This window comes from Harpia harpyja, chromosome 3 (genome assembly GCF_026419915.1).
Source record: "Harpia harpyja isolate bHarHar1 chromosome 3, bHarHar1 primary haplotype, whole genome shotgun sequence".
Lineage (NCBI taxonomy): Eukaryota > Metazoa > Chordata > Aves > Accipitriformes > Accipitridae > Harpia > Harpia harpyja.
The window spans coordinates 39,533,244-39,547,873 of record NC_068942.1 but is presented as its reverse complement, the minus strand read 5'-3'; the positions used below and the strand labels follow the sequence as shown (position 1 = coordinate 39,547,873).

The 14,630-nt window shown below is 38.6% G+C and overlaps 1 protein-coding gene across 12 annotated transcripts in view; it reads right to left on the bottom strand.

The window, feature by feature from the left end:
• Window positions 1-14,630, bottom strand: part of PHF21A (PHD finger protein 21A) — a 139,873-nt gene that overhangs the window by 14,032 nt on the left and 111,211 nt on the right. For 9 of the 12 annotated variants that reach the window (XM_052782074.1, XM_052782073.1, XM_052782069.1 and 6 more), the window contains 6 exons: window positions 13,470-13,766; window positions 11,587-11,685; window positions 10,431-10,482; window positions 9,525-9,604; window positions 9,043-9,103; window positions 6,471-6,634 (listed from right to left, as the gene is read on the bottom strand). In XM_052782074.1, the coding sequence (XP_052638034.1) occupies window positions 6,471-6,634; window positions 9,043-9,103; window positions 9,525-9,604; window positions 10,431-10,482; window positions 11,587-11,685; window positions 13,470-13,766 (753 nt within the window). Of the gene's footprint in view, window positions 1-6,470; window positions 6,635-6,703; window positions 6,727-9,042; window positions 9,104-9,524; window positions 9,605-10,430; window positions 10,483-11,586; window positions 11,686-13,469; window positions 13,767-14,630 lie in introns of all 12 variants that reach the window. The other 3 variants (XM_052782078.1, XM_052782079.1, XM_052782080.1) reach the window with 1 other exon arrangement.

Genomic DNA, 14,630 nt, shown 5'->3' with positions numbered 1-14,630 from the left:
ATTCTCTATTGGGAGTGGTTTATGTTTCATCACTAACACAGGCTGAGAGCCAGGATGAAGGAATACCAAGAGAGATTTTCTAAATAAGGGTTTTTTAAAAGAAAGAATTGAAAACATTACTGGCAGTGGCTCTTAAAAACCCCTAGATTTAGTTACTATTGCATCACCATCAGAGAGAATTTTTTTCTACAGCCATTAACTTCCCAGAAAGGTAAGTCTGATTTTTGTCACTGCTTCTCTCTCCTCCTGTTACTCCCATCTCATGCTTGGAGTAGTGGTGGTGTTTCTGTTTGTTTTTCAGCTATTTGAACAAAGATGCATGAAAGAAAAATGGCTCAGCATCCACAGAGGGGGAGAGGGGCACCCCAGCCCCCCTCCTCTCACCACCTGTGGGCTGTCCTGGCAACTCAACATAGTCAAGACCCCACCTGGAGTCTGAAATACGCACTTCTCACCGACTCTGGTTAAAGTCTCACACACACAACAGATCTGCAAAACCACAATCTTAAGATGCGTGGGTTGAGTCAAACTGTGCGTATACACTCCCCCTGTATGAAATATCAACGTGTGAAAGGTTTCATTTTGACCCATACAGTCTTTTCACGTGCATGAATAAGTTCTATCAATTTGGAGGGTAGCAGATTCGGCTGTGAACTTACACATTAAGTTGCCAGGCAAGAAAAATGACGCTGATCTCTACTATGGATAAAATATTAAACATATTAGAAGAATGACACACAAGCAATCTGCTCAGGTTTCTGCTTCCCGGCTCTACTGCTGATGAGGCCTTTCTTCAAAGGGAAGGCTATCCTTCTTTTAATTCCCAAGGTTAGCACTGATGTCATGTTTTGTAAAGGATCAATCTTTAGTGAATTTTCAGTGCCATGTTTTGGTTCCGTAACTCCCAGGTATCACTGAGAGCTGGGTTATGGTATTACTTCATCCTTTAACACCAAAAGGTTCCTCAGTGTTAAATGAAGAATTAAATGAGTGACATCTCATGCCTCTTGTGAAGCGATCTGTGTAACCAGGCTGGGAAGAACTTCTTTTCCTCTATCACGCATTCTGTGAGTACAAGGAAAAGAAGGCAGGCAGATGTCCTGGTTTCAGCTGGGATAGAGTTGATTTTCTTTCTAGTAGCTGGTATAGTGTTATGATTTGGGTTCAGTATGAGAATAATGTTGATAACACACTGATGTTTTCAGTTGTTGCTAAGTAGTGTTTAGTCGAAAGTCAAGGATTTTCCAGCTTCTCATGCCCAGCCAGCAAGAGGCCTGGAGGAGCACAAGAAACTGGGAGGGGACACAGCCAGGACAGCTGACCCAAACTGACCAAAGGGATATTCCATACCATACGACATCATGCCCAGTATATAAACTGGGAAGAGTTGGCTGGCCGGGCACTGTGGCTCAGGGATTGGCTGGGCATCGGTCAGCTGGTGGTGAGCAATTGTGTTGCGCATCACCTGTTTTGTATATTCTATTATTATTATTTTCCCTTCCTTTTCTGTCCTATTGAACTGTCTTGATCTCAACCATGAGTTTTACTCTTTTGTTTTCTGATTCTCTCTCTCATCCCACAGCAGGGGTGGGGAATGTGCGAGCTGCTGTGGGGTGCTTAATTGCTGGTTGGGGTTAAACCACAACAGTAGGAGATGTCACAAAAGCTGAAACAAAATCCTCTGCAACCTAAGGCAAAATTTAAGAGGAAAATTCTCACATTTTAGAAGGAAATTCTCATTCTAGAGAATTACGTGTGTTAAGATGCTTTGGTTGCCACAGACTACATGATGGCACTTGGTAACTGGCTCGTGTGCAAAATTATTGGTGTGTTGAAAACAAAACCTGTTTTGTCTAATACCCTGGAGAAAGAGACACATGCAGCTGCTTCTTGAGGGGGAGACATTTAGACCCAGAACCATCTAAATTCAACTGAATGCTGCAAAACCTGAAGTGACACAGCTGGTCAGCGTGCAGTGCAGCTGAACGCGTTGAGATGACAACAGACGTGCACAAAATCCAGAGTCCTATTTTTGGTAATGCAAAATTCAGGGCATTTCCTCAGAATTAATAACCAGCCTTACCAAAATCCCAGCCACTGTTTGATTCCAAAGAAATGCCCCAAGTTTTATGGGCAGTTAATAAATATATGCATAAAGGCAGGCTGGATTTGATGTTGTGACATGCACCCCACTAATCTCAGCTTTTGGACCAGCTCTGTGAGGGCTATAGGCAGCCAACTTAGGCTAGAGCAGAGCTCGCTGAGGCTGCTCTAACACATGCTACAGGCTGAAGAGACTGAAGAATAATTCCAGAACAGAGACCATAAAAGGTGATTTAATGTCACTTTTTGCTCTACTTCCTCTGCACCAAGAGACCATGAAAAATAAATGAAAGCTTTTTGGACGGCTAACAGTTTTCTTTATTTTTATAAAGTGTCTAGAGCAGCAGGGCCTGGCGTTAGGCAATAGAACTGAATAATACAGTATCAAATCAGAAGTGTATGTAGTTTGTGTGTTAGAATATGTAATACCTATACTTATATGTACATTTCACTGGAACAACATGGGAAAACTAAATACTCTGCAACAGGAATTGTTCATGACAATATAAATAAAGATGATCATAATGTATGATGTAAGCAAATTAAGTTATCAGAAGCAATAATAATTCTTGCATTTTGTAACTTTTATGGGCTTGACTTCGCAATCTGAATGTTCTTTAATGTTCCTCTGAATTGAAATCTTGTTTTGATATAAAAGTTTACCAGTAAAAAGGCATTTTGTGACCACAGACTTGAACCATCACTAGAATAAAGATTTTTGCACTATTCTTACTGCAGAGTAATTGACCTTCAAAGGCAATTGCTACCTTCCAGGTGAATATGCCACTACTGCATGAGGAAGAATCACACATAACCAAGTGGTTCACAGCCAATTGCCAAAAAGAAAAAAGAAAAAAAAAAGAGGGAAAAAAAAAAAGGAGAAGTTTTGCTCAATCCTGGCTACTGCATTACTTCCTTCCTTTTCCCAAGTTCTATTCCTACTTTCTACCCCACCACCCTTAACACCAATCCCATCTCAAGTTCCTGCTTCATCCTCCCTTCAAAATTTACCCTTGTCATTCAAAGAATGACAACTCAGGAGAAAGGCAAGAAGGCCATTCTGAGCCATGGTGCCTGGTGCCAAGTGCTTGGCCTGATTTGTAATTTTCATAGGCTGGCTAAAGACAGAGATTACTCAAGTGCTAAATATCAAATTTCCATTCTAAAGCCTATAGGAATTAGACCTTCTCAGCAAATTAATGCAAAAATATTTTGAAGATGGGCAAAACTGCAGTCTTCTGTATCTGTCTGAGGAACTGCTCATTTGTTTTAACTGAGACTTCTGAGATAGCCTTTTACTTAGGCATGCACTCCTTGTGTTTTCATTTTTAAGTCCCCAAAAGCTGGAGGCTGTAACTACAGACAATGTTTTCTGTCCTATCTAGATTAAAGAGACCTTTCTATATTCATATCATCTGCTAACAGTGTAGACCCTCTGCAACAACATGGACTGGACTCACTGCCAGACGAAGTGATCCTGCCTTTTCTATGTGCCCAGACATTCATTTCTGTCCCCTGCATGAGGCTGGCACAAGAACTAGTGTGTCTATAAAATTAACCAGATTAGGGCACGATCTTGGCTAAGACTAACAATTTTTAGCTATGCCAGTTCCCTTATGCAGATCACAATGTGGCCTCAGATATATCTGTGCTGGAACAACACAGGAGGCATTTAAGAAATGAGAAAAGACTGCTTGTGACAGGCAGGACAGTTCTCAGTGGTAGCACCGGTCATAAACCGTGGCATGAGCATTTCAGTGTATACTGTATTCTACATTTAATTAAGCTGCAAGCTCCTTAAATGCCAAAGACCTATTTTTCCTCTTTGTCTTCACCACCAGCACAACTCATACTGTTGGTGTTTAAATATATAGTACTTTTCCAGCATTATGTAGCACTTTTCCAGTCAAGGATGCTAAAGGTTTTTACAAGTATTGCTAAGTTCTCAAAACTCAGATGGGAAAAGGAAGCACCATGCCAAATACATAAATGGGGGAAACTGAATCACAAAAAAGGGATGCGACTGCATGAGCTTATACAGCAATTTTATGAGAACGTATTAACAGAAGACTACCTTCCAGCTCATGATGGCAATGGGAAATCATTCCTCTCTTTATGATTAGCAAGTAAGAATCATAAGATCTAAAGACAGAAGAACAGATCTCATATTTACTTCCTTTCCAGTATTTTGCTGTCTCTGAAGGTTCAAATTTTGTTTAATAGTCTATTTTTAATTAAAAAAAATAATTTTATGAGCACTTTGAAATATATTTTCTACTTGTATTTTATTTTATATGGAATTAAATACCAAATATTTCTGAAAAGTCTACCAAATTAGCCCAACTGACAGCAAACTTGCATTGAATGGGACTTTGGGATAAAAATTTTTCAAAAAAATTAAACCCACAAAAATGTTAGTGCTGTTGTATATATATAAACCAAATGACTTGTCTGGAAACATGTTAAAGGAGATTTATACATGATTCTAAAGGGGAAAGAGTGCTATGGTGCTATATTGTAATATGCTCAGGTAAGACAGAATGTTAATTACCTGCTGTGTAATCTTCCATTGTCTCCTTTAAAATCCTTCTATTTTCATTAATTAATGAATATTAAAGCAATCCTGAACCTAGGCCTAAATACTATCCAAATTCAGAAAATTCAGGGCATTCAGAACTAGATTTGAATGCTACAGAAATTCACTATTCTTCATTTAGCTTGCTGCCACCAGGCACTGCAGAAAACAGGGCAACAACTCATCATACTGTTTTGAGAGCTCTTACACAGTGGGAAAAGACTTGGCAGTATACACACATAGGTCAGAGATGGAAAAGACCCTCACCACATTATCCAGCCCTTCTCTTGGGGCCAATGTAAAAAATGTGCTCTCCAGCATGTTTCCTAGCTGTTTGTACTGCTTACTTTTAAAAGTCCCCAGGGATGGAGCTGCCCCACCTTCTCCCTGAGGGGCTGTTCCACAATCCCATTCATTTGACTGTCAGGAAAGGGTTTTTACAGTCAAGTGCTATTCTGGTCTCAAAAATGACTATATGAAAGAGAACCATTTAATTTCACATACATATTCCCTGGGTATCAGAATTGCATCTATTTATTTCAGTGACTCAGACACACTTGTACTATTTCTATTCCTGTTACCTCTGCAGAACAAATACAGTTCAGAGGCAAGAAGCTGGCTTCTATTCCCTGTTGTATGTGGCCAGTAGAGTTGGCCTCTCAGTCTATGTATTTACAGTGGTGCAACTGCACAGACAAAAATAAAGCTGCCCAACTCTTCCTTAAAGCCCATTTCAAGTGGTTGGGCCTCAATTATATGTGATATGTTTAACAAAAAAAAGAGGGTGGAGGGGGGAGGAGACCACTCTGACTCAGATTGCAGAAGGAGTTTGCAGCACTGGTATGAAGAAATAAGCAAGCACCTTTTTATTTTTAAACTGTGCCCAGTAAGTACTAGTCATTAAAACGCAAGCACTTTACTGGAAGTACACTACAACTCCTGAGAATTTTTGTGCAATGAATTGTTTCACCCATACTGAACAGTCACAGTACACTTTCAGACAAACCATAGCGTACAGTCCCTTCCTTATGTCATTTTGGACCTACGCAGTGACTCAGTCCAATTCTTCCCACACTATTTTTCTTCTAAAGTTTATGCATGACCTTTAATTTTTTTCATCATGTTTTTGCAAGAAATAGAAACAATGAAATAATTGGATAGTTATCAGCAACTTAAAAAAGGTTGTGCTTTGAGTAGCAAATCTTATCTTTGAATTAACTTAAAATAAGGACACTCACTTCTTTATAAGTTATAACAATATGACCAGATTTCACTCAAGACAGATTTTGCGATCTGACCACCGGGGCGATGTATTTAGCTACGCCAGTACAGCAGAACTGCCAAACCAGTGCCACAAATGCTGCTCCTGGCTGTTCTGTGTGACCCAAGCAGTCTCCCTCCTTCTCTCATTACAGAAACACCACAACTTTTTGTTATTATGGTCTGTAAGTAATACTTTTCATTCTCCTCTTCCCCCTTTTTCATGGATGACAGATTCAATTCAGTCCGACAAGATCTCAGACATTGCACAAAGGAAATGAGCTCATCTAGCATGCCTGGTGCCTCCCAATGTTTCAATCCACTGAAGGAGTTATAAATAAAATCTCCACAGGACAAGAACATAGGTGCAGGAGGAAAAAGGAAGGGTGTTAAAAGAATGCTGGACTGTTTCACTGAACTGAATCAGGACAAATGATGAGAGAGACTAAAGAACCAAAATCTGCAAAAATTTTCCTTGTGGCTGTTTCTGCATATCTTTCTAAAAGTAACCCCCTCCCCAAGAGTTACTTACGTCTGTGGAGCTGGGGCTAGGCAGGGACACAGGCTGAACAGCTGCGGGAAAAGTAAATGTGGTCTCTGTCTTTTCATTTTCAGGGGAGTCAGGATAACTGGACAGAGGGGACGTGGGGGTCAAAGCCCCGAACCCCAGCACCGTGTTGTATTTAGGTGGACGACCTATATATTAACAACAGGGAACACAAAAAAAAAAAAAAAAAAAAAAAAAGGAAAAATGATCTTACATACCTTTGGCCAGTGGTCCTCATTGGCTAGCGTGAAAAAGGAAATGATGTAGCACAGAGAGGAAGTTAATATAAAAGTTACAAGTGGAAGGACAGAAGCAAAGATTTAAACATTTTTTTAGAAATCTTTAAGTAGAATTGTGCAAGGAAAGAACATTTAAAAGATGTATTTCAGAAGGAAATAGAAATAAGCTCTGTAGAGGGTCAAAGAATCACTCCCACAAAAGCCACTCCTAGAAATGAGACTATTTAGTTTTTAGGGAAAACATGTTGGCATCAAAGCTAGAGAGAAGCTACAATAACTACTATTAAATCCTTTCTACTGTTATCCCACACCTCCCTATCTTTCTAGTGCCAGCATGAATCTACACAAAGGTTAAGTCCTTTATCAGAGGCCAACACTCACCAACTCCCCCTTTTTCTTCCCCCTTTTTTAAACCCACTCACCCACAGATAAGCACTTCCTACCCTACTGGTACATTTTTTAAATTAGGCTACCTCAAGAACAGGTCCTGTTGTCTGACCCACACCACCAGCACTACCAGTTGTAACCTACCACTGGTATTCCACTGTAACCCCCCCAGATTCTGTATTCTTTCTTAGACTTTCTCAGTCAAATATGTTTGATTATGCACAACTTCTATATGCTCCTTTAGACTAGCAGAAGAGCAAAATGTGTTTGTAACATTTTTCATAAAATTATGTATGCAAAGCAAGACAGCAAAAACACAGTATGTAACCATCATTTCTGCCTCCCTTCTCCAGGGTAATTTATGGATATGTAAACATAAAGGAGTTAGGATCTAGGAATAATTCCCCAGATCTTATGTTTACAGATTGTCAGTCTATACCTATTAACATGCTAAACCTTGCATTTAAGGTCTGGATACGTTCCAGAACTAAGTATGTCCTTGGAAACGGATTTCTAATAGTGATGTCCATGGCTGAAATTTCTGACATGCTCAGCACCATCTAGAATTAAACTAAAGCTCTCAAGGGCACATGCTTGCATAAGCTTTTTACCTAATATATTGCTATACTAAATCACAAAACAAGTGTATACATCCAAATCTTTTGTCAACTGAAAATGTGTGCTACTGATTTGGTGCTGATGCAAGGTACAGGCTCACAACAGGGTGTGAGGAAAAAAAGAAAGTATAATAGCAGTCAGTGTGCAAAAACAGGCCAAGAGAGTATCAAGTACAAAAGCATGCAATCGTTTTCATTGATACAGTAATTGTTCACAATGAGTTATAAAATAGAACTAAGAAATCATTACTAGGAGAAGGAACATTTACTTATCCACAGAGTAAATGCAAAACTCTCTCTCTGTAAAATCTACATCATATCATTTAAAAAAATACATTCAACGTTATTAGAGGATGGCAGTAGAGACTGGTGTCTTTTATTTAGAAACAGCATAGCTGCAGAAGTGTCAGCTTTGCCACACTACCTGCTGCACTGAAGAGGTATATCAAGGAGAGTACATGTCAAATGAATATTTAACCTTGCAGCCAAAAACCAAAGCTAATGGAAGTGGCCAATGCTAGATAGGACTGTTTTTTTTTGATCCGATTGATTACTTTTTTTAATACAGCAAACTCTGGAGTAGAGAAGGTATTACGAGACTGCAGAAAATCATCAAAAATCAAGGAAAGATTGTCATATATGTGTGGTTGATGCCATGCACAAAAAATGGTATCGTTCTCTCCTATGCTGTTCTGACTCATCTGTTTCACCATAATCTAAGTCTTCAAATTTCACCTGTTCTACAGAAGGATTTCTACTGAATAATACTGCATACCTATATGAAAGATCCATCTCTCATTTTAGGACAAGTAGCACTCTGGTTGCAGAAAAGTGCTCAGTATGAGCACGTTAGCCTTTCTTGCTCAAGATAAATTCTTTTGAAGGACCCATCTCTACCCCCAGTGAGGAACAAGGCTTTTGTCACACTAAGTTTCCTCTCCTATTCAGGGCACAGACATTTTTCCATAACCACTTTCTTGACAATAACAATACAATTTAGTTATTAACAAGAGGATTTGACAGAGCTTTATACCACTAAATGATGTTCAAACATCTCACCTTTCACTTGCTCTATCTGTTGTATTTTTTTTTTTTTTTTGGAGAGTGAAACTGAAATGAAACATTGAGCTGCCTAATAAAACCTGCTATGCTAATCCCTAGAAGTCATGACCTTTGTCTACTGTGGAAATTTACTGGACAAATGAAGTACTGTAGAGTCCTTCTTTGTTTTGCTCTTCAAATTAACAAGGGGACTGCAAATGCAAGATGGAGGAAGAGGCATACAGCAGGGAGACAGGTCTAAGTATACCTCACCTCTTTTACGTGTCCCGGGATGCATTGTGCTGTTCAGGTACGTGACTGCACTCTTCTTGCGCTGCAGGGAAGAATATAACAATTTTTGTTGGTTAATATTACATAGTAGTACTAAGTGAGATTACTGGCTGTTCTGTTTTCTGAAGCACAGCTTCAGAAAGGTTGGCTTTTTTACACTACTGCTGACATCTGGACTGCTTCAGGCTGATATGCAAGCAGACCTAATGGTAAGACTAACACACGCTGCCATTTAACATCAGCTTTACATAGGAAGAGGCAGAAAAAGATGCATTAGAAGAACATCCCAATGCATTTACTATTTAAAAATCTGAGGGTCCTATCATTGCAATGGTCTTTTGAATTATAAATGATAGCTTGCCTATCTAGTTAGGACTGAGATCGCTTAGGAGGTAGCAACATGGCAGAAAAGACACACAAGCTCAGAATGAAAATACCAGCTTTCCCCAGCAAAAAATTAATACCTCAGGCTCAAAAACGGCTCCACTGTACACTGGATTTGCTGTTGTTCTTCTTTTCCTCTCTTGTCGCTTACTTTGGATTTCTTGTAAAACAAAGCATTCAGGTTAGAAAACAATGGGTCTCAGAAATTATATAAAGTCCTCAGAATTCAGTTTGCATGTGGGGAGAGCTGTGAACATTTCTACAGAACACCAGTCATGCTGAATATAGGCAACTTTGTTATACTTCTAATTTCTGAAGGTTTGAAAACTAAGAGCTGACAAGGAATACAAATGCAGTGCTCAACTAACTAATGAAATGACTGCCATCTTCTCGCCAAGTACTCCACGACTAAGACGTTTTAAACTCATGGTCAGTGTAATTGGGATCTGAAACAAAAAGCCTCTGGTAACCTTGTTGATACTTAAAAATAAACACAGTACAAAAATATGCAAGCCATTGAAATATTAGGCTGTATTTCATTGTATAGGATTAAAGAGTTTAACTATAAACCCAATTATAATCTATTAACTCATTCACTACAGATTACAGTCCCATGACATCATGAAATAAACGAAAAGCCCACATGTGGGTTACAGTAAAATTAACCATGGTGTAACTTTGCAGATACAGGGGTTGCGCAGAAAGCAATGGTATTGTCACAAATTGCTTTCCTACCATCAGAGCATACACGTTCTTCCCAACCACTGATCTCTGCTGCATAAGTAATTGCTTTGTTTCAATGTAATAAGAGGAATAAAAAAAGTATGCACAACAAACCAAGTTAGATCAAGAGTACAGACATCCCAAATGTACTTTTGTGCAAGAAAATACTGCATTTAATACAGAAATATTTTGGACCCGTAATTTCAATTCAGAAAGGCCATGAAACAGGGAGTTCAAGAACCAACTTAAGACGTTTTTCCTACCTTCCAGATGGTCATGAGTAACTAGTCCCAGAGACACCATGAAGGCAAGTTTCTGTGAGGGGGGAGAAAAAAAGATCATGACAAGTCCAACCATTAGGATGAGCTATGTCACTTAGGCCCTTTGAAGTCAGTTGACAGGTAACTAAGCAACAAAAATGTTATTGGTAATACTTTGCTTCTATAAATCACTTTTCATTCATATATGTCAAACTGCTTTACAGAGGACAGACAACAGTCCCATTTTCTAGATGGGAACCTAGGCTGAGATACAAGGAAATGCCAATTGCTCATGATCACAGAGCTGGCAGAGGTGGGAACAAGAAAGCAGTTTCTTTACTTACAGGCCAGCACTGAACCAACTATATGATTGGCTCTTAGTAAATACCAACACAGTTCAATTGCCAGCAAAATATTGGTAGTTGAAGATCATTCTCCATATACTGTGAACTACAAGCAGCAACTCTGGTTTACATTTGCCATTTGACAAGGGCTACGGCTTTCTTAAAGGATTCTAATTTTAATGCAGGAAGTGCACAGACATGTAAAAATCAGAATTTGTACTGACAACAGTTAATGCTCCACAGTAGTCCATTTGAACCCACCTACAAAGACAAATGTAGTAGAGCATTTAGCTGTAATCAGTTCCAAAGCCCTGCATGGCAGAAAGGCTTTAAGAAACAGCCATTCTGGCCAGTCTTCTCCCCCAAAACCAACTGGACTGAAACGTGAATAAAACCCGTGCAGAATGTGAACATATATGACTCTTTCCGTCTTGCTCACCAGAGCAGAAATATTTTATAAAGCAAAATAAAGACATTTCTCCAGCATTAAAAATAACTCCAGAAGTCTAAAACCTCAAAGGAATGGAAATCAACACTGTAATCTAAGCCTCCTGGTTGAAGTATCAGAAGGAAATTATGATCTTCTATCTTACAAAAGAGTCAGAAGTCAAATGCATTCCGGGACTAAAAAATGCAATGCATTATATTTATTTAGAATTCTTATTCTGTAGCCTTATCAACTACTGCTGTCCAACAAGAATGTATGGAATGTTAAAGTTAAGGAGTCTTGAGGGAACAGAGAGGGAAAAATATTTTCTGAAGGACAGAGTGTTTCCTTTTTTTCTTAAAAGAGAGCTCTGGGTGTGTTCTGATACCTGTGGATTTTCTTCTCGTTTTGGCTTCGGTGCAGCAGGTGGAGTAACTGTACGACTTTCTGTTTGCTTCTCTTCTGCTTCCACGTGCGGTTTAATAGTCTGAAAAGAAAGTGTTTCTCTCATTCAGTGATCAGAATGACTTTTTTTACTTTGACTAAGAAAGCAAAACAAATACTTTTGCAGATACAGGAGAAAAACAGTTTTAAAGCTCGCAGTGTACTAACAAAGACTTAATTGACAAATCTGATGTGAGAGCAATGTTAAATAAAGTGTTTTCCTTTAACAAAGGATGAAACAGCCTTACCACCATGCCATTAACCCACGCAGCCATGCAAGCAATAAAAGTAATCTTAAGAGTTAACTCCATTACAGAAATCACTATATGGTATGGGAAAACTAACAGCTTTAAGAAAAAGCATCCCATGGAAGACTTCCAGATAGAAACCATTCTGCATGGCACATGCATTTTGTACTTCTCACTCCTCAGTCTTCATATTTCATAGAACTATGAAGGGCTCAAAAACTGTCTCTGTGAATCCTACAATCTCAGATGTTTCTGAAGCTTTTTTCTTTTCTGAAGTCATAATCCTCTGCAATGGTATCCCAAACCCTGCATGACAATCCTCAGCCCATGGCATAGCTGTTTAGGCTACAAACTGAGTGAGGAAAGCTACAGAGAGACAAACTTTTCCCCTTTAAGATATGGAGAAAATATACAGAAAAATTCATGTATTGCTAAACCACCACAATTCTGTATGTTTTTCAACAGTTGAATTGCCAGTAATTATTCAAAGAGCAAACAAATATTGCTGATATCAAAAGGAATAGGTATCAAAAACATAGTATTGTAGAAGTACAACTCCAAATCAAACGAAAAGGGCACTCATTGCTGAGTAACTTGTGGCACAGCCTTGAGGTATGCAAGAACCTACTCATGAGAATTAATAAGCAGAACTGAGCATGAGCAGATCTTTCATGCACATGATTTTCAGTCTCCATAGCTGACTTCAAAAGCAGAAGGTAACTTCAAGGCACATTAGTCTATGAAAGAGTTACAAATGAAATATACACTATTATTATTTATATAAATTACATAAATATTATATGTTACAGATAACGTATTATATAGTATACAATATTATACTATTACTAACATACAATATATGGTAGAGTTAAAAGTGAAACAGAAGATTGCTTTACTTGAACTGAATGGCAAGGACTCTCAGTTGCAATCCACACTGACTAAAGTCATGTTTTATTTTATAAAAGTTTTTTCTGGAGAGAGACTATAAAACTAAACATCTAGAACTCTCCGTTTCTGAGGGTCTCCTTTCCACTCAATCAATCCAATTTAGTCACAGGGAACTATCAGTCTTCAGAAGCTGAGTTAGACTATTTTGCCTCCAATCACAAGACTGCAAGATCAAAGAAGAAATGGCTACATTTATCATATTAAACACCCCTACAATTTTGCGTAATTTTTGCCTTTCATGTAGCCACCCTTTGAAAAACAGAAACACAGAAAATATTTTTCCAGTGTTTCCTAAAGGCTTGGTATGAACATGGATTACAGTTTGTACTTGGTCTCCAAGATACTAGTACAGTCCTGCGATGTAGCTTGCTTATAAACTACTGAAGTTAAAACAGTAGGGGGAGCATAAAAACACTGAAGCATGAGAAAAAGATTCCAACAGCCCGTATTAAAGAAAATGGTAACTTCTACCCCAAGAGTTGCAAGTCATTCCATAATTTGTCCTATTGTTGGAACATGAGTATCTCCAGTACCCACCGAAAATTTCTCCATGGTTGTCATCCCCTCCAAATCGGCATAGTAAAGCAATAAACCCGGTACGTTGCATTAGTAGACACTTTCTTATCTGTACCTGTTTTTCAATGTTTGGTTTGCTGATCTGTACAGTCTGAGGTCCAGCGAGCCTGGTACCCGGTGCTGCTATCACGATGCTGGTGAGCTGTGCCATAGGGAAAGTTTTGGCTATGGTTGCTGTCTGCCCATTAACTACACGAACTGGATGTATGGAGTTCTGAGAGTTGGGTAAAGAGGTGGGTGTGAACTTTGTTGTCAACATCACAGGTCTCTGAATAAGCTGAGGAGCTGCAAGCATTGGAGGAGGTGCTGGGGCAATAGGAATGTTATTTTGGGCAACTGGTTTAGGTCGAACCTACAAAAAAAAAAAAAGAAAAAAGAAAAAGAAAGAGATTTGTATATCAGTATTTCAGATGAACTTTTTTACTAAGTCTTTCAATTCAGCCTATATAATCTGCAGAAGGTTGCTTGATTTTTTTATAGAATGTAATTTTTAGCATAGTGTCCTAAGTATGCTATGAGAAGGAAAAGCCACATTTTCAAACCTACTTGCATAAAACCCATCCATAACATTTGCATATGCAGTCACTGTCCCCGAAATGGTATTTGGATGCACAGATACTTATATTGCATGTTTATTGCCAAGTGCCTTATCTGTATCTAAATCAAAATATTGGTTTTGCAAGCCAAAAAATTCATGTAATATTTACAGGCACAGCTGAGGCTCTCATGTTAAAAGTGTGTCTGAGGGCTTTATACTGAGCCTCCAAGAAATCATGAACAGTTGATTGTGCCCTGAAAGAAATAATTAAATTTTTCAGCAAATCCCTGTTACCTTTGTCAACTCCGTATATTATTTAGACACCTGCACAACCAATCTTGCTAAGCAAAAAAATGGCCAAGATTATACATTAATCCCTCATTGAAAGTGCTAAAGGCTACACGTAAATGGAGTCATTACTCTTTTCTTCTTTCACAAGAAAGAAGAGAGCCACAAGAATCTTCATATACTCCACCACCAATACTTGCTTATTTCTTTCCCATTGTTAAGTTTGTACTTATCACATCATTACAGAGTACAGAAGTAGAATGCATTACTCTGAAAATAAAGTCTTTTTCCTTATTTGATTCCTTTTGTCCTATCCACCTTTAATACTCCATAATGCATTTTATCATGGAAAACTAGGTCACATTCCAACAGATCTCACCATCCTCAAAT